We start from the raw sequence: 25,233 nt of genomic DNA, 5'->3' as shown, positions 1-25,233 counted from the left end.
TCGGCACATTTTTCATTCGCATTTCGCGTTCGCAGCTGCTGCAGCGTTATGGATGCGCGATGAAATCAATTCAATCGAAACGATGTGAACTTAGTAGGGTGGTACTTATCGTGAAGGTTTGATGTTCCATATACACATGAGTATAATTTACAACTCATTAAATTTTTATAAAATAACTAGATAACTTTTTTTTTTATTTTAAATCTATTTAATATTTTTTTTTTTGGAGATTTTTTGTACATATTTTATTTACTTCATGCTCCAACCTATGTGAATGCCCATCCATCCAGAATACATTTATCCAAATAAGAACACCCCTAACCAAATGAGTTGGTGTGCATTCAGAAATGTTTTCCATAAAAGTTTCTTCGACACTTGTATAAATATATGTACATACATGCATACATACTTTATGTTAGCCGCACACATCATTTTGCGACACTCTTTCATATTGCAATCCAATTTTCTTATGTGAGTGTGCACATGAAAATCATATTTTTGATAATCATAAATATTTCCAATATTTCTGAAAGTGATTTCGCGTAATCTAGATTAAATAAGAGTTATGAGGTGCATATGGTTGTGGGCAGATCACTAAGTAATTGAATCGCGCTTGATTTTTCAAGAATATATATTATGACCTTGATCATACTCCTAGAATCATTTTTGTGAACGGTTTCAAACCATAGAATTGAAGATTAAAGAAATTGTCAATGAAAATAGCGCCTAATTGTAGGCAACGATCTAATTATTCATTCATTGGGATAGCTGTGGCTGATCGCTAATTTTGGGTTACTCATTAAAATATGAAATGCGAACATTTCGGAGCCACAAGTCAACAGTATCAATAGATCACAGCAACATGAGCCAAAACTATATTTCTACTAAGAATAAAGTAATCATTGGCATATGATTTCCCATTAACTTCGAGTGGGTTTACTGTGATCATTTTGTTTACCGTCCTTAAAAATTATGTATTAGTTTAGAATCGGATAGATATGGCGAATATCAGGGTCTATCCTCTCTTTAATAGTACTTCTTGGTGAGAATACCCTCAACACGTGAATAGAGAACCGGATTTGTAAACAAAGTGGACTGCTTAATCTCCAAAGGGTTCAAAGTAGATTGCGGAGTAAGGATGGGAGTATACTYCAGAGATCTTGACATCTCTCAGCTAGCATCTTACAAGCTAAGAAGTACTAGTCATAGAAAACTATTTGTTCATAGCCATGACTCACGGTCACAGGAACATTTTCGGTAACGAAAAAGCTATTGAGCTGGCCATGTCAGGGTTCTCTCTAAACGAATTTGAGACAAGGAATTTCATGCCCGCTAGGAACGATCAAGAGGGAGCTCTATATACAGTTTGAGCAAATAGGTCCGAACAAATGGAAATTTTGGAAAAGGCTTACGGTGATTCAGTTTTATCAAAAACAAAGCCTATGCCTACTTCAAAGCCTTAAAATGTGGTCACAGGATCGTTGAAAAATGCAAATTAAAATAGTGAAGGATATGATGCTTAAAAAGCGTGAGGCAAGTGTTAGAGAGATTGCAAAAGAGCTCGCCATCYCAACGAGTTTGTTCCAATGATTTTGGTGGATATTTTGGGTATGAGACGCGTTCTTGCTCGACTTGTCCCCTAAATGCTGAATTATTTTTTCAAACAGAGTGTCTTAAACAGGCCTCTTTTTCCCAAAAACGCACTGAATACCAACGATCAACCAAAGTATTCACCAGCGCGATCTTTTCTTGTTCCCTAAACTGTAATTGCCGCTCCGTGGAAACCGTCTTCAGAGATAAAATAAAATTATTTGCGGGAGCTGAAGGCTATCTCAAAAATTCWTTATGAAAAGTGTTTCTAGGTCTGGAAATATGGTTGGCGCAAGTGTATTACATCTGGTGGGGATCACTTTGAAGGCGACAAAATAAATATTCATGAATAATTAAGTATTTTGTATTTTATTTGCAAATTCCGGGWACTTTTTGTCAAAATGTATATCAAAAGAGGCACTATAAGTGACATTTCTATAATATTTCGAAACTATGGCGTTCAGAAATACTTTTTTACTGGTTAGCTATCTCTACAGAGAAGATCCGCAAAGGATAACCTAAAACCTTTAAAGTTCAAAGATTTTGCAGGTTTCTAACTTTGCAAATCTAGCCTTAATTTTTGAAATTCATTGATACATATATTTGTAAGTATGCATGCATGTAAACTTAAACAAATATCTGAAATTATTTTTCATTGCTTTCGCACACGTGAGCGTATTACCTGTAAGCCCTGCAAATAACGCAAACCCCGATTTCGTGGTCCATATAAACCCTTCAGCATTATCACAGAAAAWCAAATAAACTGAGGAAAAACAAAAAACAAAAAAAAAACGCAAACCAAACAAACTTAACAAGAATTTGTAACAAATCCCTACAAATGAAAATAAACAAGGGCAGTAAATAGAATAAAAGGGGATACAGTAGATGCGAGAAAAAAAAACAAAAAAATGTTACCGGACAATTGCTTTACCAGGCAGCGTAGCAAACTTCACAGAGTCCCCCGTAAACAATGGATTGCTTGTAAAACAATAACAAAAACTACGAAAGCGTTTGATTTTTCTCTTTTTGGTACACAAAAGTCCGCAAAGAGCAGAGAACTGCAGCGCAAATTCCGTTATATTAAAAAATACTAAAGTTGAACTGTATGCGCACTGGACCCCTTCAAGGTATCCCCAACCAACACACGCACACACACACGYACAAACACACATACACATAAAGATTCGCAAAAGAAACCCCAAACAAACAAAAATCAAAACAATCYAAATATTACCGGAAATAAATGTGATAGCAGGATACCTTTACAAGCACGCACACACACGCATACTTACATGAACACACATACACACATTGTATATCTGTACAAAAGCACTCTTGTGCAGAATAGCAAACTACTGACAACACAAGTGTACGCTGCTTGTCGCCGGCGCACAAATGTGTAAAAGGCGTAGGAGAAGAAGAAGCGGCACTAAGCGAAGCGCAGCTTAAAGCCAAATGTATAAAGTACAAAATAAAAATTTCGTWTTTATTTGCACAAGTAGCTTAGATTGCATGTCACTCTGAAATGTCTGCTATTCCACAGAGCTTGTCATATCATATGGGCATATACATATGTGTGTTTGTGTGTGTGTCCATCTTTTTTTTTTTTTGCCATCTGAGCGTGAGACAGTTTTGGCTTCATATGGCAGTTTGCAATAAAACACACATGCGTTCACATGTCACACGAGAGTTTCCCGCTTAATAGAGTTTCTAGTCCATTGTTGTGACGCGTCAGTGCGGCCATACCTTGACAGTCACCTACGTTGAACTTCATAATACTCACATTTTTACGATTGTCTGCGCAGCATATTAGCTGCTTTATATTGGTTGTGAGAGCCAAAAAAAAAGGCAAACAAGCTACCCTGCAGAAAGTGCTGGAACTGAATCAAATATGCCGCAACTGAGTGAGATATGTGGTGAAAGCAATTTAATAAAGTTATTTTCGATTCGCCACAGCGCTGCGCGTTAAATTTAAGTTGTGCTGCCTTGTCAAAGTTGTCCAGTTGAGTTCACAACCAGAAAGTATGTGTATACCTTTCCAAAGTGGTTTAACCATATATGGCTCAAGTTTAGCTTTATTATGCCAGTTTATGTGATTTATGCCAGTTGTTGTTCGATTCGACAACTTGCTAAGTTTGACATATCTAAAATAGTTGAAAATACTCTGGAAAGAAAGCGAAACTTAGTAAAGTTTCGGCCTCTGCTGTATGCCATGAGAAGTCAATAAATATAATAAAAAAATAAAATTCCGATGCGTTAAGTCTCCGATTCTCCTCAAATCTAACAGGCATGGTTTTAGTAGTCCGATGGTGCAAAGCCATGGCTATATGGTGGATGCATCAAAACTTCCCAGCCAAGCTATCCCAGTTTCTGGCGAATCATCAAACATGTGTGTGGTCTAGCTGTGTCCTGATGGAAGACGAGGCCCTTCCTTGCTTCACTCTCATCAGTTGTTGGCAGTAAAATTCAGAATCAATCGTTCGACCAGGCTGGAGCAGCTCATAGTGGATGATTTCTTTCCAATCTCAYCAAACAATCAGCATAACCTTTCGAGGCGTCAAGCCTGGCTTTGCGAACATTTGTTGAGCGTCACCATGCTTGAACCAAGATCTTTTTCGCACATTATTGTGGTATTTGATCCACTTTTCATCTCCTGTTACCGCTCGCTTCAGCAATGGTTCGATTTCATTTCATTTCAGCAAAGAATCGCAGATATTAAATTTTTCACAGACAATTCATGTGGAACGCGAACATCGAGCTTCTTCTTGTAGCCAGCCTTTTTTAAATGGTTCAAACCAATTTCATGATGAATGTTAAGTTCCTTAGCGATGGTCAATATTTTCCATAATTTCATCGACTCTTTCAACGATAGGTCGACTAGAGCGAGGTGCATCTTTCACATCGAAATTTCTGGAACGGAAGCGGCCGAACCATTGTTGTGCTAAGGGAACTGATACAGCATCGTCTCCGTGAACTTCACAAATTTCATTGGTGACTTGTGTGGCATTCTTCCTTTTTGTATACAACAATTTCAAAATATAGCGAATATCTTCATTACTTTCACTCATTTTTAAACAGCTTCAACTTCCCCGAATTTAATATGTTTTTTGGGATAAATGAAGCTTAAAATCTCACCTTTGAAACACAATATGGCATGATACAATGTGAATGGTAGAACTGGAGATATACGACTGCAACGACATCTATTGACAAAGTACGAAAAGACTTTTTCCATTACTCAATATTCAATCTGATAATGCTCACTGATAATCTGACAGTCAAAAGCAATGACAATTGACAGGTCATCTCTGGCACAAAAACCACTAACTCCTATAGCAATTACTCAAGATGTGAGCTTTTAGCAGAGTTTAATAGTATTTTTAGCATTTTTTCTTGAGGTATAAAATTAGAACTGATATCAGATAATAATCATATTTAAATGATATCTATAGTAAATGGAAAACAGATAGGTCGCTTCAAACGTTATTGTTACATCCTTAATTGACTACAAAATTTTCAAAATTATTTCGAAAACTATACAGGGTTGCATTTAGCAGACTAATTCTATGTTAGAAAAATGTAAAAATTTACATATTCCAGTCAGGAATCCTGTTCAAAACAAGACTTTTTCTAGATGTAACTTTTCACCGCAGGGCTCATAAGACAATTSTAAAACAACAACAGCAATCGCAAGCAATAAAAACTCAAAATATTGTAAGTAGTATCGCCAACGTGTTTTTCAACACATTCATATAAAGTTTATTGAAATTGATATGATGGCATTGTTACATGAAACCTAGAAATGGGAGTACGACCTGCAAAAACACACACGCACATACTCAAATATAAATAAGTATGAGCGTAAAAGTTAGTGATAACGACGGCAACGCTGCGTCCAACCATTTAGTCTATGTATTTATGTAGACAGACACACATGACCACGGTCTAAGCCCTCGCTTGGTATGTATTTATGCTCGTAGCAGACTGTCGCAGTCGCTTCCGATTTCTCTATTATCCTCGTCATTCGTTTATGTCTGTAAATTGTGGTGAGTTGGTGGGGCGACATGGTGCGGGGGAGCGTAACAAATTCAATTCAGTTGTTAAATCGTTTGGAAATATCTTGTCCGGGACATGAGATTTTCGTTTCCACGCTTGTCAACCGAGCGCTTGAGTAGTTGAGAAGTTCGTTAAAAGGATACTAGCGTGTGTGTTGTTTTTGTATTTATTTTTTTTTTTTGCAGCTTTGTGCAACAGGATATGCGATGTGTTGGCGTTGAAAAAAAAATTTGTAGAATATAAGTTTTGAGTTTAATGTGAATTTATTGCGTGTAGATTTGATGTTTAGTATGAAAATACAAGAAATTATGAAGCAGTGTTGGGTATCATAGAAATTATTACAATTTGATGATTATTTTGTGTTCATAAACCCTCTTTTCACATTGAAATATAATATATTACTTGAGACATGCGGTAATAGTTGTTCTCCTCTAACGTTTGGATTACACATATTTGCATTCCCAATAATTCCTTCGAAAGATTTAAGAGAATTGTAAATTTCTCGGGATTTCGAAGATCTATTTTGGAACCTCTTCTTTACTGCCGTTGCCGAGTTCTTCGCCAGTCGTTTCTTTTTTTGTTATTTGACGTYAATTCGAGACACCACGCACAGTTAGGTCTTTACCATCTGATCTCCCCCACGGAGTTGAGGTCTTCCTCTTTCTATGCTTTCTCCGGTGGGTACTGAATCGAAAACCTGCAAAGCTGGAGTGCTCCATCTCTTCCTCGGGACAACATGACCTAGCCAGCATAGCCGCTATTTCTTAATTCGCCAAATTATGTAAACGCCGTCGTATAACTCGTAGAGCTCATCATTATATCTCCGTACTCGCCGTTGCCAATGCACAAAGGACCATAAATCTTCCGCAAAGCCTTTCTCTAGCACACTTCTAAGGCCCATTCTTCAGACGATGTCATTTAGCATATCCCTCCACCATATAGCAGGGCGTAAATAGTGAGTAACTATAAGTCACTTCGGTCTTTGTTCGTGAGAGACAGGACTTTACTTTTCAATTACCTACTCAGTGATATTTTTGTTGCTTTTGAAACTGGTTCGAAGATAGACGAAGTCGCGAATGCTTGTTTGATGACAGAAGATATTTCGTCTTGTTCTCGTTCACAACCAGACCCATATGATTCGGCTGCTTATCCAGTCTGGAGAAATGATATCAATGATATCAATATTATCGGTGTACGCCAGCAGCTGTACACTCTTATAGAAGAGTGTACCTTCTCTTTAGCTCTACAGCTCGAATCAGTCCCACGTGAGGGAGTCTCCTTGTCTGAAACTTCGTTTGGTATCAAACTGATCGGAGAGGTCCTTCCCGATCATGCATGAGCTTTTGATGTTGCTTAACGTTAGCTTACATAGCCAAATTCAGACTAGCGGCATAGTCAATTCCTTTTCGTGCTGTTGAAGACAATGTTATATTCGACGAATAGGCGGTGACCATCGATCTTCCTTTCACGGGTCTTTTTTTTTTTTAGATTAGCGCATGGTGAACGTTTGCTCGATAGTAGATTTTCCAATACTACAGCCACACTGATAACGTCCAATCAGTTTGTTGACGATGAGGTTCAGTCTTTCACACACTTCGCTCGATAAGACTTCATGGTTCGCCATCTCATGATGTTAAACTTTCACTGCCGTTCGCTCCATAACTTCAGTATGCTGTGAACATCAGCCACTAGATCACCTCTTTGTATCCCATAAGAGCCGAAACTAGCTGCTCGTAGCACATCGATATATATGTATGTATATTTAATTATCAATTAGTGTATTGAMCCAAGCAAGGACTTTGTGCGAAAGTCTGCCACTTGGGTTCTACTCTTCAGTTTTCCAGCAAACCACATTTTGAATATAGTTCGCGTTCTTTAATTYTAATCCAAAAAGTTTCATTTTGCGCTTTTATTTTAATGGTGTGAGAACGACACATTAATTCAAAAAGAAAACACCTTCCTTTCAAGTAACTCTTCCCCTTCTCAGTTTACCAACTATGCATATAATTTTTCAGCGCACTAGACTCCCCCTTTAATTTCGCTTTATGGCGTGCCCCACGACTAATCGACCYTATTGCAAGCAGTCAAAGTGAGGAAAAAACGACGTAGACAAAGCTTTCAATCGCCTAAAAGTATGCTAAGCCAATATGACTTTCATGCAACGAGCGAATGTCTGTCAAGTACGCCTTCCGCCCGGGTAAAAGCAAAGCACATGCACTGACACACGCAAAGACTGCAGATTGCAAGTTGCAACTTGCAAATGCCGCTGCAATCATAACTGGGCCGGTGAGTACTCTCTTACCGCACAACAAAAATGTAAACAACAGAAAAGTACAGAGCGAAAACAAAGAAATGGAAAAACTGCAATCCAGATGTTTGTATGTATGTGAGTGAGCATGTTGCATGTAAATATTTATAAGCTTCAAAACAATGACTTCAAAAGAATTCATGCCTCGTGCCCCGTGTTGTTGCTGTCAGCCAAATGCTTTGTAGTCGCATGTTGTCTCGTTACTACATTGAAATGGAGTCTATTACATATTAAGCAATTGTTGCAAGGGGAGGAGGAGAGGAGGTACTTTGATGCATGTGGAATAGGTGACCTGTAAAACTGGAGCACAATCTTAAAGTTAACGTAATGTGAGCGAAAAAATGGATTGAAACTGTAACATACACATATCTCATACAGGGATGCCAGAGTATTTTCTTTGTGTGACAAAAACTTTATGATTTTGATCGTTTGCATTAGTATTTGAAAATGTTAGAATCTATTGGCGCAATTTTCTGTAATACATATCTAAAAATTATATTAAAAAATTTAGACTAGACGTGAATCAAATAAAGAAAAGGCATAGCCTTGAAGGTTCTTGTCACAGATAAGTTCTAGTCTCATCCGTAATTGTCTTTAAAATCCATCGAACAATTTTTGATTGGATCGCAGAAATAAAGATTGCAAAGACAGTGACATTATATAAGCGTGTCAAAAATCATCTAGTCAATTCCCAGAGCATTTAACTGGTGTATGCCTTTGGATAAAAGTAACCCTGTATAGATGATAGGGTACACCGGCCAAAAGAATTCATCAAGTGAGTATTTGAATCGTGATTAGGAAACCTTTTGAACTCAGAGGTGAAGTAAGCCTAAAAATGGTTTGTAATAAAAAGTCAAGACGACATATTTTCTCACTCTCAATCCCTCACTTTCAATATCAACAGCCATTTTCTCTACCTAAAATGAAAGACGTAAAACAAGATTCAAGGCTGTCATAAAGAAAACTCTGAAAAAATCTCGTAATAAAAAAAGAATCAATCGTAAGTTCAGTTTCCAAAATATATTTAAATKTCCAGTACACTCTTGTACCGACACAAAATGATATTTCGCTCCTCTATATATTGCAACACTCTCTTAGCTTTGGCATTTTTATTTGTGCGCTTTTAAAATCTTCACTTGATGTCAGTCAAGTTAAGGCAAGTCAAGTGGAGTACCCTCCAAACGACTTGACTCGATGCTCTACTCCACTTAGCCAGAGAAGCGTGTGTGCAGTCGCATGCAATTACTTATATGTTTTTATATGTGTGTGAGTATTTAAGTGTAAGCTTGAGTTGTAAGTTGGMGAAGGGCAAAATTCATAAATTATGTACTTGTCGACTTTTGTCTACAAACCTGCTGAGTAAGTGTGATAATAACTGTTTTTGGAAGCGTTTGATTTCAACTTTCTTCAGTACTTAAATTTGTATTTCAATTTTAAAAGCTTTTAGTGTGCTTTTATAACTGTATTCATGGCAAAAGAGTATTTCAAAATGGAATTTGTGGGCTTGGATGTTAACTGAGATATCTAGGCAGAAGTAAGTGATTATTAATGAACTAAGTAAAAGCTTTGAATAGAGCTTTCATTAGTGCATTTCTAGTTTACAKGGTTTGRCCGGAARGTAATAGGACTGAGTSGAACCAATCGTTAYAATTTTTTAAAACCCTYCAAAATAAGTTCCCKCRGCGYCGATRCAGCGCTGTCAGAACGATTTCCAAGCATTGAAGGCGTCWCGGAAGGCATTCTCCGGATCTGCCTTTTTTGGCAAGGAAACAAAAAAGTCTGGGGGCCACATCTGGKCTGTAGGGCGGCTGCGGAAGAGTTGAGATGCMGRCCTTGGTTAGGTATAAGAAAAGCGGTGTGAGCCGTGCCGTTGTCGTAGTGCAACTTCCATTCAACTGCGATGTCTTGTCGGATCCGATTGACCCTTCATTTGAGTCTCTTCAGGACTTCCACGTAAAACTTGGCGCTGACGGTTTGTCCAGGAGCAACAAATTTATGGTGGACGATGCCTTTGACGTCAAAAAAGACAGTGAGCTTCGCTTTCACTTTGAATTTGCTCATTCTTCTGATCTTCATCAGTGACCTCTTCACGGCCCTCGAAAAAGGGATGGTGCCACCGAAACACAGCACTTCTTGCTAAAGCAACATCTGGATAAGCCTCCTTGATCATATCCAACTGTCGCAGATTTACCGAGTTTCACACAGAATTTATCCGCGTACCTCTGATCTGAACGAACGCTGCAATTTCGGTTTGCTCCACTCACAGAAACACGTCGCGCGAAAATGTTTGGCCGGCTCTCCAAGTGTTCAGAACCCTCTCTGCTGAATCCAGTCGGTGCTCCGAAATACAGCCGTGGCGATAGAAAATCAGCCGTGGCGAAAGAAAATCAGTCCTATTACTTTCGAGACAAACCCTGTATGAAGGCTAAACTACACACGAACATAAAGAAAGCTGTGCCATAATAGGAAATATTATTTAGCGCGACCAGTCCGGRTCAAATTTGATCAGTCTGTGAAAACTCAGCTTTTTATTAAATTCTACAGACAACATCAGATTTATAAACTTTTCGTCAACTAAAACTTTTCTTAAATTTTTGTCATTCTAATTAAGAAATTCAGCTTGAAAGTGGCAACAACATTCCACAATAACACTACCAGAGTAAGAAGAGAAGCAAATAATTGCGATGACACTTTCGAAAGCGAGTCCCAGCCGTGTTAACATCTTGCTCAACAACTTCAATAGCGACAACGACAACAAAAACAACAGTGACGTAAAAGGAAGTATGTTGCAATTGCAACTGCATGTAGTTAGGACACAGGAGTGGCATAAACAACAAAAGCAAGCAACGGAACACAGTTGCAAGCGCGATGATTGTGTCAAAAGTGTCGGCGTGCTTTAACAAAAGTCATCAAAATCGTGTGGTGAGCCACATTGTTTCGGTTCRCATACATCGCTACACGTAACTAAGTGGCAACACTGACAGCACCAACGCGACAGAGTAACAATGATGTGTCATAATTGATGTATAAAATGACTACAACTGCWTATRTAACTGTACGGTAATGTGTGTGCGCTGTGGCAGGATAACAAAGGCATGTCAGCTGCTTGCAACACTTGCAACTACAGTTGCAACCGAAATTTGTGACAAGTCATGAAGTCATTGTGCGCCCTCATGTTCATTCGAAAGTCAAGGAGGTGAAAGCGAAGCATAAATTWTGTGCCTGATAATATTTACCGCACAGACTTTGCGGTTTTCTTGTGYTTGCAACATTGTTTCGTAAGCACTTTGTTACAAAACTTTAACGGTAAAAAAAACTGTCTAAGTCATTAATTTCAATGCTATTGTCATCAACTGCAATATTAGTAACTAAAGTACAACAATAACAACCACTCAGTGGCGCCGCAGCGTAGGTGGTCACGATTTCTGCTGACACTGTTGCAAGGATGCATAAAAGTAAACAAAAAAACGACAATTTGAAGCACCGCAGAGCCAGTTGCAGGCGACAAGAGCGCAAATCATTGGCGTCAACGGCGAAAACGTCGAAAGTGAACTGCAACTGTCTGCCACACAATGCATAAATACCGTGCAACATCATAAATTACGGTTGCGATTGCGAAAGTTCTGCGCCAAAACGGCAGCACTGCACAAAACAACAACAATAGCAACGTATGAAAATATTATCAGCTTACAACAACAACAGCCAACAACAAGAAGTTTTATCAGGAACCTGAGCACGAGCAATTACCTTGACTTGCCACGAGCTGCAAGCTGMCGCGCCGCTTCGTTGGCGTCATCGAAGTGCACCTTGCTGCAATTTGTTTACTGCAACAACGCAAACTTTTTACTCTTCTAACGCAACGTTTTTAGTACATTTTTGCATTTTTGCATTTTTGCATTTTTTTTTTGTTTTTGGTTTTCGGTTCAAAAGTTTGTTGCGCGTCATTTGCCTCGTTGCTTCCTGTTTTGAGTTGTTATTCTTGAGAAAACTTTTAACCCCGCACACACGCTCACTCAGTCGCTTGCAACAAATTTTGTAATAGCCATTAATGCATCCCTGCGCACCGAATCGTTGAACCAAATAATCTTTTTTATAACTTGCTAAGCGCTCAGGTAACAACCAATTTTAGCTGCAGCTTTAGTCACACAACTTGGCCTACATAAGTGGCTAATGTAAACATTCATATATACATATATGCATACTGGCAACACTGGCTGCTTGAAGCCAGCGTTATTAGTTAAGCCTTTGGCAAAACACCTTCGTAGAACTTTCCCCATCGTGAACTTTGCGAAGCTTTGCACWTTTAATTTTTTAACTTATGAGCTTTTTGGGTTCGCAGCGGAAAGTTGGTGTGAGCACTTTTAAAAATAAGAAAAGTTAAGGTTATCGAGTATTTTTTTCGCGGCCAGAATATTGTTTTTTAAAGGGCAACAARGACAACAGCCAGGAAGTAACTATTTAATATTAATGAAATATCATTAAGYAAATAATCAGTAAGTATTTGTACTAAGCACGAGAAAAAAACATTAACTTCCGCTGCAAATTTATTATCATTYGAAAAAACATTATTTGTCATTTATTTTTYGAATACTATCTCTTTCAAATGTTGGCCGCGGCTACGTCTCCGATGTTCCATCGGTTGAGTTCAATTTTCGATGGCTCGTTCGAGCATTTCGACTGGTAACTGGCGAATAACGCGCGCGATGTATTGCTCCCAGGCTTGAATGGAAGCGCGATTGTCCGCATAGACTTTAGACTTTACATATTCCCAYAGGAAGATGTYTAACAGTGTGWTATTATACGATCKTGGTGGTCTGTCGAGCGGCTCAAAACGTAAACTCATCTGATCGCTGAAGTGTTCTCTCWATAAATCCATCGATTRAAACCTTTTGGCTAGTTCCTCCTACGGCTACTTTTTTAAGCAAGTCATTAACGACCAGTGCCCATAGAAGAGAGGAGAGAAATTCACCTTGTGGGCTTACATGCGTTTTTCCATTCAATTTCAATCACTCTGCCGCACAGAAGACTGAAAATGCGGCGTTTGAGGTTTGATTCAACCCCAAGACCGTCCAGCTCAGTTACGACTGCTTCCGGCAGGATGTTTTTGAAATCTACCTCTATATTAAGAAATGTCTCAAAAGGGAATTCCTTAAGCCAATAGCTTCCTCAAGCCATGACACGACAGTATGCTGGGCAGTGTGCACTGACCTGCCTTTGTATTAAGCATATTGCCCTCTTGATAAATGGTCTCTCAGAATGCGCCCCCTTATGTAACAATCCATTAGCCTCTCTTCATTCTTACTAAATACTCTGGAGAGACTGATGAATTGTTACATAAGGGGGAGAGGCTGATGGGTCTGAAGTCCTCGACTGTGTCGTGGGAACTGCTGCCAGCCTTCGGGATGAAGGTGACTCTGACTCGTTTCCAGGCCCCCGGATTGTAACCCAGTTTTTTGAAAGATTAGAACGAATTGTTCTCCCAAGTCAAGTGTCAGGTCAAAWGCCTTAAGCAAAGCTTTTGGAACGAGTGAAATTTTACGATAAAAACAAATTTTGTAATATAACCGTTATCCGAAGATTCTATTAAACTAAAACGAAAGTGAAATGCACATATTTTTATACAATTATTTTTTACGGTGTCATTTATAGCCAAAATTGTACAGTTAGTGTTAAGCAATATTAAATAACAATTGCCTAATAAACCACAGACAACYAACTATACAAATAAAAATGTATATGCATATGTGTCTCTATCCTTACTGCCTATCGGATTGCTAAACTTTGGTTCATGATAAACAAATATTAGTAATAAAATCAAAGCATATCACACATACACTTAAATGAAAGCTTATCCCAGGCGCGCATAGAATTCAATGATGTGTAAACAATAACTGCCACAAAATTGCTAGAAGCTGGACAAAATTCATGAACAGCATATAAAATAACAAAACTTACAAAAGCAAAAACAAAATGTCCATAACTGTGAACGACTGACGGACGCTTTAAGCTTATTAAGCATTTTGTGCCACACATATGCCATAAAATCATAATGCCACTAATGTCTGTCCATTGCTCGATGAAGTTCGGTTATGAAAACTGAGACGGTTTGTTGGCTGGCGTTTGCATTGAATACAATTTGGCAACAAATTTGTATGTGGTTTATCGATAACTTTTAGGTTATGTTTGGACATAAAACAAAATTAAAAGCTTTTCAAACTACTTACTCAAGCGACTTCCTGTTTTGTTTAAGTTCGTTTTGTATTTATTGGAGGAAAGTTTTCATAACAAGTGGTGGTGATGATAAGGTAATATTATAGCAGGTTTTCCAAAAGGGATGATATGATTTCTAATTGTCATTACGGTCATTTCTGTATTTTTCTTTCTATTTTATTTCTGTATCAAAATAATCGTTCTCCAATTGCAACTTTTCGTGCGCTTTTTTTTGGCCTCAATTATCGTCCTCCTGCGCCCAATATTCGTCGAATTGTTGAAAGATTCGCGCGTACATTTTCTTTGCATAATGCTCAAGTACCATTAAGACAAAGAACCGCTCGATGTAATCAAAATATTGCTGCCGTTCAAGCAAGTGTTGCTGAAGACAGCATTTTTTCGATTCCAAGACGTTCTAATAAATTGGCATGGGAGAGAGGATTTTGAGAAAGGGTTTGGTCTTGCATCCGTATAAAATTGTTCTATCTCAAGTACTGAAGTCATTGGTGTACCGCAAATGACGTGAAAGACGGCAAAGATATTTTTAATGAAATCATTTTCTCCGATGAGCCCCACTTTCATCTGAGTAGTACGGTAAATAAACAAAAGTATCGATTCTGGTGCGAAGAAAACACCCAAATTATTCATGAATAACCATTCTTCTTCTTCTTGATTGGCGTAGACACCGCTTACGCGATTATAGCCGAGTTAACAACAGCGCGACAGTCGTTTCGTCTTTTCGCTACGTGGCGCCACCATTACACTCACCTAAATTGGCGTAGTTTTTGGGTCTGCTGGAATCACCAGTCCGTACTTCTGTCGAAATGAAGCTGTGTCATCACCGTTACTATCAAAGAGCACGAATATAGATCGATGACAACCAACCTTTTATGGCCCCAATTGAAAGAAKTTGATCTTGACAACATCTGGTTCCAACRAAATRCGGCYRYGTGCCACACAGCACGTGCAACAACCGATTTAAGAAAGACATTTAAGTTTTTTTCACTATTAATGTGTTTTTTTTTTAAATCATATTACTCTTATTTGACAACCCTGTATACCTTTTTATTTTTGGGTCAAGGGAAATGATAAAGTTTATTCATCATAACTGCTAATTACTTCACTCAAATAAATTCTAAAATTAAAACACAAATAATAAATATTCTCACAGCTTTTGAACCTTGTTTTTGTCAAGTTACGAAACGAGTTCAGGTTCATATATGAAGGCGCTAATTAAATAATTACTATCAAAAAAGGAAAACAAGAAAAAGCCCGAAACTTTTTTCATTTCTAGCAGACAAGGGTATACAAATARATTTAACTTGATTTTGATCGATCAGTTTGTATGACAGCTATATCCTATAGTAGTCCGACATCGGTTGCAACAAACGAACTGCTTCCTGAGGAAAAAGGTCGTAGGCAAAATTTCAGATGATAAGTCACCACCCTGCCAGGGTATAACGTATAAGCGTTTCCAAGTCTTACCTAAAATACAAATACTAGTACCATAGATCGAATTTTCATCGAATCCGTAAATAATTCAAAAATGTTTAAATTTTCTTCTAAATTCGAAATATCTTTCCTAAATAGTTCTAAAGAGAAGCACGGATATTTAAGTTAGAATAGGCCATTTCCGCTGAAGGAAGACATCTCTCTCCAGAAAAGGTTGCTGCACTTCTCACGATTTGTGTTCTGGTCAAGCAAAAATTATTATTAAGAAGCCTAGAGCATGCTATTTGCGAGGGCTTTCTGCGAACTTATCGATCACGCAAGCAAAAACACCGTTAAGAGCCGCTAATAAAACTGATAGATGGAAATATGCTGTAATCTCCATCAATGGGTGCCGTTTTTACGAAGTTCAGGCATCTGAGCAGTATTTTCTATAGTTTATGCCCACATTAAATGAAAACATTAAAAGATCTTAATCACTTTGTGGGAAAYATATAAGTATTCCTACACACCGGAATGATATCCTTTTCATTGGTGGCATTTTTCACATGGCCCAAGTCCCAAACCAAGCGCACAATCTGGATAGGGATGGTTCGCCTTCTTACTTCAGCTCGCCTTCAAACGGATGTCCTTTGGCTACCCAGAGAATACTTGACCGAAAGTCGTGAGCTGTTTGAGCCATATGTAAAATAATAATTTCTTGCCACTGCCAACTGAATGGCAACTAGAGAATTTTCCTCACTCGCGTGAACTCCAACACAGGACGCATTCCTCCTCCCTCCTGTACACATTAGAGAGAATTATTTACCAAAAGGCTGGCGGTTATATTCACAACATTGCGGTTTACCGAAGGAGATTTAAGGGTTTCTTAAAAGGTTAATCCAATGATTTGTTCACTGACTTTAACTCTATAATAAATTGTAAAAGAAAATAAGTTTATCCTATTCTCCAGTACTAAGCAAATGGTAGTAGTACTCTGCTTTGCAAGGCGCATTTCACTTATAAAAACATTTGAATATTAATAGTCTTATCYACAAAAGTTTAACCGCTTTTGCACCAGACATCACCAAATTGGCCGCTGTGCCTGAAATAAACTTAAGCTTCAGACATCCGTTGTCCCAATATTAGAAAATCTGCGTAGCAACTCTTTCACTCTTTCTGGCCACATCATTTCAAATATCTGACCGCACAAAAAACTTGAAACCCGAAACAACAACAGTTGCTGACGAGACAAGAATCTGATATGCGGTGGCAAAGTACCATTAAAGCCACTTAAATGAAGTTAAAGACTTTGACAWGCCGCACAATTTGCCGGAAGAGGGATGCCGCGTGAGTAGCAGACGAACGCCTCCATATTTACAGTTATACTTATATATATGTACGTAGGTATGTATGAAGACCAAAACTTTSCGTTCGCAGATACAATTAAGTGCAGTCCTCCTCAGTTGTGGCCACTGTTTCGGCATTACGTTTTTATATTTGTTTTTATATGCTTAATTAAAGGTTTTTTGAAAATTTGCAAGTGTTTCAAAAAGTTTAAGTTATTTTGTAAGGTAACTAATCATAGCGATAATATATGTATCTCACAATATTTAATATTTTTACTACACGATTGTCTAAGCTAATTTTTTTTTTTCTGTTTACAGCTCTTGGAACTAACAACTAGTGAAATAAAACACAAAAGAAAAACGAAAAAATAAATTCATTGTAGTTTTACCATCGATATGCAGGACATACGTTTGCGCGTCGAACAGCCCATGTCGCGTGTGTCACCCACACAGACGCGACGCCCCATACACCTACTGCCACAAATAAGCTTAAGGTATGTCACACATAGAGCCCATTTTTTACCTCTATARATAAGTGTAAAGCTAAAGCTAATTAARTGTTCACCCACACAGTTGCAATGAACCGCCTTTGGAAGCGCACCTGCAACCCAGTCAACATGCGGTGCCGCGTTCACCGAGCTCCGAGGAGGATAACTCACCCACAGAAATGAATAATTGCCGGCGTATGGCGGATAAGCCACCTTTGGTGAGTGAACTTTAATTTTCGATAAAGCTATGAGAAGAAAATATTAAAGTAACCGCTTCAATTTAATAACTAAACTGCGACAGAGTAGTAAACCTTGGAATAGTATATTTAACAATGTTCCTAAAACAAAGCGGCAAATTTAAAAGCATCAGTTTCAGAGTTTTCTCTCTTCAGCAACACTCTCGTATTTATAAGTATATGTTTCTGCTTTCGAAGTTGTAAAGGGTGTTCCAAAATTAAACCAAGATTGCAATTAAATAGAAGAGACAGTTTTTAGTCTTTTGATTGTATCTCTTTTATTGAATCATAAAATAGGCTTATTTATGGAATAACACCGATTTTACATAAACATTGTTTGTCATAATTTTTCATGATTCTTCTTCTTCATTAATGGCGTAGACACCACTTTCCAGCGGTGGAGTGGAGGTCTTCCTCTTCTTCTGCTTTCCCCRGCGGGTATTTTGTCGAATASTCTGGTTCTGGAAAACACAGTTCTGGAGTGTTTTCATCCATAGAATTTTACAGAAGATTTTTATTTTTTTACTCAGATCTGCAGCTCGAATAATTTTCTCCAGCASTAGAAGTCTCCTGATAGGGAGTCGCCTTGCCTGAAACCTCCCGATCCTTACGGAGCTTTTGGTATTGCCCGACGGCAGTTTTTGCRAGGGTACCAAATTCAGAATCGCGGCATAAAAGCAGCTCCTTCTCCCGCTGTCAAAACAGCTTCGAAATCGACGAAGAGATTGCGGATATCAATCCTCTTTTCACGGATCTTTTCCAAGACTTGGCGCATAGAGAATATTTGGCCAGTTGTTGATTTTCCAGGCCTAAAGCCGTGTTCAATCAGTTTGTTGGCGGTGGGCTTTAATCTTTCACACAATACGCTCGATAGGACCTTATATGCGATGTTGAGAATGCTTATCCCGCGGTAGTTGGCGCAGATTGTGGGCTTTCCCTTTTTGTGGATTGGTCGGAGTACACTTAAATTCCAATGCTCGGGCATACTTTCCTCCTAGCATATCTTAAAAAGAAGCTGATGCATGCTCCTTAACAGTTCTTCGCCGCCGTATTTGAATAGGTCAGCCGGCAATACATCGGKCYCCGCCGCTTTGTTGTTCTTCAGACGKGTAAATGCTATTCGAACTTCTTCAWGCTCAGGCAGGGGAAAGTCCGCTCCATCGTAATTGAATCGGGTAACTATCTCATGATGTCATGCTTTCACTGCCATGACTATTTTACATAAATATGTCGGAATTTCATTGATACACCGTTGAATCTCCTGCTTTAAAGCAAGCAAGTTTTGAGGTTGTTGCAATAGACCTGTGATTTTAAATAAGCTCATGAAAATAAACCGAATGGTGTTAAATCATACGATCTAGGAGGCCAAGTAGCTTTTCAGAGTATACCAATAGGCTGGTGTTATTTTCTTATTCGAAGATTGTATTTTTACCGGAAGTTTCGTGTTTCCTACAGTCGAGAAGATGCTGATCCAGATATCGAGTTATACGCGCCATTTTAATGTACTTTTTGGGGTCGACGACTTCCAGGAATCTGATATCTCAAAACAATATACGTCTCTATTCTTCGAACAAACGACCTGACAACGATTTTTTAAGGGCGACTCTATATGTAAAACTCATACTAAGGTATTTAAAAAATATTTGTAAACTCGTTAACAGTTTCTTAGGAAGAATTCTATATAAGATTATGAACACCCGGATCTTTTTCAGATTACTCAACTGGGACGGATATGATGTAGACCATTGCGCAGAGATCAGATAAGATCAGAACACATACTTTGGAGACCAAAGCTGCTTAGCTTTTAGTTGAGTCTGAGTTTTTTAAAAGATAATGGGAAACAGCTCTAGCTTCAGTGACGAAGTAAATTTCTAACGACGGAATAAAAATGATAGAACTTCAAAAACCCATTTTTTATAAATTCCAAAAGAAATTCGCATTGGATTCAAAAAAATGAAGCTCTCAACTAGGAAACGAAATACTATATATATTTTATCCAAAAAGAGGCTGACTTTGCATTACTTGCAACATAACAACGAGACTCATGTAACGCCTTGTCAAGCAGTGCAACACATTAAAATTGCAAACAATTCCAACGAACTTTTCGGAATTCGCATTCAAGTGCAGTCACACCAAAGTTCACTCGTTTGTGTTTSTATGCCTGTGTGTATGTGCCAGTACTTTACCACATACTTTAGGATTCAAATTATGCCAACTAAGAGGGTACAAATACTCCGAGACGCAAAATTACAAGTCAAAACTTTTCTTATAGTTTTTCACATTCAATTACACAGCAATGAACACACGCTCAAACGCAGAGCGAAGTGCAAATCTACAGTGTGGTAGAAACTTCCAAACTTTATGACACACATAAATCGCGGCGATAAAAGCGTTGTAAAAAATTTGAACTAGAGACGCAGCCGAAAAATTATGCATGCACTCAACACAAAAGCCCAGAAACGCTCCGTCTAACTRTGTGTGAGTGTATGYGTGTGTAGAATTGAATTTCACGCCTGTAAGTGACACGCGGCCCAGAAAGCGTCACTTCTCGGTGCATTGTCTGAGCGCAAAGCCGGAGCGAAGCACAATACGGATGTGAGTTTSGCCCGGAATGTGAATGGCAGTGCAACGCCTTTCTCTTGTTGCAACACGCTGCCAGCGGTAAGCTGCGGGAATAGACTGCCATAGATGTTGTTGTTAAATCGTAAAAATGCCGTTTTTTTCTAAATTTAAAAATAAAATTAAGTTTAGCCACTTTGTGGGCATTTTGCATTTGGGCAAAGGCTCCATTCAGATGCGATGCCTGCGGATGCTCGTAGTTAAGACACGAAAGATCCAATTTCTRACTACACAAATGAAATTAAATTTAAAGCAAGTGAATTGGCTTCCGTCAGCGGTTTTGGCACAGTCAAAGGTAGAAAAATGGATAAGATAGACATTTGCAAGCAAGTGCATACCCGCCTTGTAGGAAAATTTTTACTTCGATGCTCATTTTTTCATGAAAAAAATCAAATTCTTAATTGTGTGGTCATAAAAGAAATAAGAAATCTTCAAACAATAATTTTGGSCCGAGTCTTCTGAGGTCTGATCCTAAACCTGCTAGAGAAATTTATGCCCAAATTGACTCAAAACGAACGTACTATATTTATGCTTGTCACTTTGAACATTCATTAAAACGGTGTCTTCCCTATTGATTCATATCATTGTTGTTGTTTTAACAGTTAGTCGGGCAATATATTACAGTTGGAATTAGTAGAAATTTTAGCATGGCGATAAGGATCGTGGAATCGATGTTTTCTTCACACTGTTAATACATTATTTAGAATAGACAGATGTGGAAAAACCTCGGAACAGTTGTTAAAGACAATTTCAGGAATAGCCGTAATGATTCACGGCTTTTTCGGGACGTAGGCATAGATCTAAGAMGTATCGCCAGTAATAATAAGTTTCATGAYATCCCGATAGTCGGAAAGCATTGTTTCACAGACGTTAACCCAACGCTGTATTTCGAAAAAACTGAGGGATTTTGGAAGCAATCGTGCTTTCACTTTTCTTAGGCTCAAATAATCTTTCAAAATGATTTTCACTGATCCTTCCTATATTTTCAGGATGCCAGTAAAATCTGTGACTGGTAATCGTCGAATCTCAAGCACCAATTATTTTATTTTACTTCGTTCGAGTTGATCTTCAGTTAAATAATTCTTTGAATAATTTGTACCAGTCAAAAACACTTGCTCGCGACAATTTTCGGAATTTTCCAACAATTTGAAAGCTTTCGCCCCAGGAAATTTAATTTCACATACCAAATTTAATGGAGCTGCTTGGTTGAATAATTTCACTCGTCGTAAAAATTTTCGAATGCCGAATGCACTTAAGTTTCCTGTTCGCTGACCCTATAAATGGCTACATGCTTCATTACCTAATTCTACATCTTACCTTCCTGTAGCTGTGTAGGCTATTACAGCTTCAGTATAACCGAAGTTAACRGAGTCTTATTTCAAGATAATTTTATAAYATCATTCTCAAAGAAACCCTAACTTCCTATCGGCWAAAAACTAGGGCAGTCGATTTTGACAAGCTGCTCTTGGATCGAATTTTTCACCAGCATCATTTCGTAACCGACATAAACAGGTAGTAATCACCCGATGACAGGTCCAGACAATAGGGTGATGTTGACAGTGCGAATCAACCGCACCAAACATATAGCAAAGTTTGCACCGGCTCACCACGTTTCACTTAATAACGTTTTCAATTAAACTTATCAGAAACTCGGTCCATGAAGGTTTATGTATTAACTCGCATAACACACGCACTCCATCTTTGTGGTGTAAAAATTTTCTAATTTGGTGTTTCTTTTAGCCTTAAGTTCCCTCTCTTATTTCAAACCATCTCACCTAAGTATCCCAAACAACACAAAAAACTTGAAATCATCCAAAAAGCATTTCCTACCGGGTACTTTTAGGAGTGCAATCACAAGAACATGCAAATGCACTTGAAGTGCGAGATGCTCACTGGCGCTTCGGCGGATATAAAAGGATTAATAKGCTCCCGATAAGCTCCCGGTTTTTTAGTTCATTTATGCACATCACAAAAAGCACTTCAGGAACTTTGCTTTTCTTCATTTTGTGTGCGACAAGTTGTGCATGTGTTCTCTTTGGTGTGTGCCTATGTCTTATTTACCGGTTGACAAGCCTGTATGTCGTCTAAAAACAAAACAGCTGCCGGCGAGACACTCTTCGGTTTGTGTTACTGAACTACCAGAGTGCCTACCAAGCTTTAGACAACCTTAGACGTGACCAGGTATGGAAGCGTGTGTGCGCTAGTTGCATAAGCACGAGCATACATACTTATCTGGCATGCATTTACCCAATTTGCCAGACGGTTGAATAAGCTTACTAACTGCTCGCTAACGCAATCACACAAACTTATGCTGTTCGAGATTTGGTGTCCTTAGCCCGAAAATTCAGTCGACCTTCAATTGCAGTCAATGAACGCTTGGCATTGTTTCTTGCACACTTGATGCATGCACAAACCCATATACCCATATGTATATACCCTTATAGTAGTATGTTACCTACAAAAATCGCTGTAAAGTGTATGCTCTGTTCTCATTTTTCGCTTTGTCCTTTTCTTATTGCCATTGTCTTCAAATTCGTTTCCGTTCAGCACTTCAGCTMAGTTAGCTTTGTTAGCAGAAAGACCATGGTTTTGTACACTTTTATGTTAGATTAGTTGGGCAGTGGTATATATGGACTTAGTCAAACTTTTTTGTTTGCAAAAAAGGTATAAAGTTTTTCTTAGCTTTAAAGTATTAAAGTTTATTTCAAGTGACAATATTTACTCCCAACAATATTGTTCCCGTTTTGTTAAAATATTWAGGAAATATTGGGAAAGGAGATCGTATAATCGGATAATGATAGGTAAGGATGTTTAGAATTGAAAAAAGTATATATATATATAAGTTTGGACCGAAGGAAACCTAATCTCCTAACATAATCTGGCTCTCAACGGATCACCTCCACTAACGCGTTAAGCTACGCCCCAAACCATTAAAATCTCAAATACGTTAATTCAATTTTGAATTTAAACGGATTCCACAGAGTCCGATTCAGATTCAGAAGAGTATACTTTACGGACAGGTTTGCATACCGGGGGCTTTATGTGATCATCTTTTTTTTTTTTTTAATTAAAGATAGCAGAAGCCCATTAAGTTTCAATAAGACGTTGTCACTAATACTCATACTAGGCGAAAGATCAGAAGCTTATTGAGATAAACTTTCAAAGTATTACTGAACATAAGCTTAAGATTTTGCCGATTCTATCAAAAATGAACTGCTTGGCGACTCGAATTGTTTTCTTCGGCAGAAGGTTGAAGAAGACGCACGATAGAGAGTCGCCTTGTTTGAWACCTCGTTGGGTATCGAACRGCTCGGAGAGGTTCTTCCCGATCCTRACGYAGCTTTTGTTAWTGCTCAACGTCAGTTTTCACAGCCTTATTTGATTGCGGGGCTACCAAATTCAGCGACTTAATGGCAGCTTATTTTCGCAGCAGGTGCTGTTTGTCGATCCTCCTTTCACAGAGAGGCTTATCCCCAGGTTGTGGGATCTCTCATTTTGTGGTATTTGCTTAGCAACTCTTTCTCTGTTACTGTTAATGGACTATGCTCGTGCCAGGCAGCTCTGAAGAGCTGCTATATTCTCAGGGAATCATCTAAACCATGAACTGTTGGATATTAAAACAATTTATTTAATCTTTAGACTCTACTAAATACATATATTACAAGGGAATCCAGCCACCGATAATGCTGTGGTATACATTTTATAATATTATTCATATAATAAACTTTTCAATACAGTGAACATTTTATTTTCGAATAAAGGCGAAAACATTTTTGTCGGTATAAGTATCCAAGGTATTGTGCTTGAGGTTCAATTTTTAATACGTTCATACAAACAAATTTCATTGGGGAAAATAACGAATTTAAGGCTGCTTTGTTAATGCCTGGTTATCAACGTTTTTGTCCAGTTAATAGACAGTCCGCTTAATAGATTGTATTTATTAAACATCAACAATGTGCATGGTTAATGGAACTTTCCGCTTATAGGGTGTCCATTTAGAGTGCTTTCACTGTATTCTTTATTTAGTTTTAACTACCCTATCTTCTAAGTTGGTTTGAACTGAACTAAGTGTGCTAAATTTTACTAAAATCGGTTCAGCAGTTTAGAAGTTCATCGCGGTTAAACAACGTGACACGTACTTTTTATATACAAAGATATTAAYCATTGACTTATCACTTTACATATACGATAATATATGAGTCTAACATCCATTTAATCGGCTTCAAATTCAACTAAACACGAAGTCTCTTACAGAACTTCAACTATGAGAGATGATAATACCATTATCAAGTAATAACTTCTGAATAAATTCAACGAATTCTCACCTGCAATGAAACACCGACTAAGCAACATAAACCCAACACTTTAATTAATTTCAACGTCAAATCATTTCATTTACTCGTAAGGTCGGTAAATGCAAGAAAATTAAAAAAAAATCACACGCAATAGATTTACTGGGTGCGAAAGTTTTGCTGCGTTTGTGGTTAACCACGAATTTGACACGCTAAAACTTTTGCAATTTCGCCGCTAAAGTTCGAACTGAACCTGCAGCTGCAGATGCTAAATACTCGAATTAAAACCGCTGGAGGCGCTATTTGCATTCGAACTGAAGAAATCGAACTGGTTTAGTGGCATTCATTTAACATTTATACATCTTTTTCCTACTTTAAGCCAATTGGTTAGTAGATGAGGGGGATAAACAGGAGGCATGAAAGTTTCAGTCAATTTAAATTAGTGGATAAAAGACTGAATAATAAGAAAAGTATATTAATTTTAGAAAGTAGCTGGGTTCTCTATTCAACACAGTGATGCATCGGTTCTTCAGGTGTGCTGGAGCCAAAAAGCTAGTAAATAATTCAAGTGAAAAATACCCTAGCTTAAAATAAACACTGAAACTTATTGGATGCAACCAGGCATCGGAGTTTTTTTATACTCTCGCAACAAAGTTG

General features: G+C 38.1%; 1 protein-coding gene across 2 annotated transcripts in view; it reads left to right on the top strand.

Moving 5' to 3' along the window:
* LOC108977040 overlaps positions 1–25,233 on the top strand; it is a gene marked incomplete in the record, with an annotated part of 60,927 nt that overhangs the window by 33,029 nt on the left and 2,665 nt on the right. For both annotated transcript variants that reach the window (XM_018946538.1, XM_018946545.1), the window contains 2 exon segments: positions 17,260–17,435; positions 17,515–17,647. In XM_018946538.1, coding sequence (XP_018802083.1) covers positions 17,338–17,435; positions 17,515–17,647 — 231 coding nt within the window.

The sequence above is a fragment of the Bactrocera latifrons genome, unplaced genomic scaffold (genome assembly GCF_001853355.1).
Source record: "Bactrocera latifrons isolate USDA-ARS-PBARC rearing strain unplaced genomic scaffold, ASM185335v1 scaffold_116, whole genome shotgun sequence".
NCBI lineage: Eukaryota > Metazoa > Arthropoda > Insecta > Diptera > Tephritidae > Bactrocera > Bactrocera latifrons.
The sequence above is the reverse complement of the archived record's forward strand: the minus strand, read 5'-3'. Positions and strand labels throughout refer to the sequence as shown.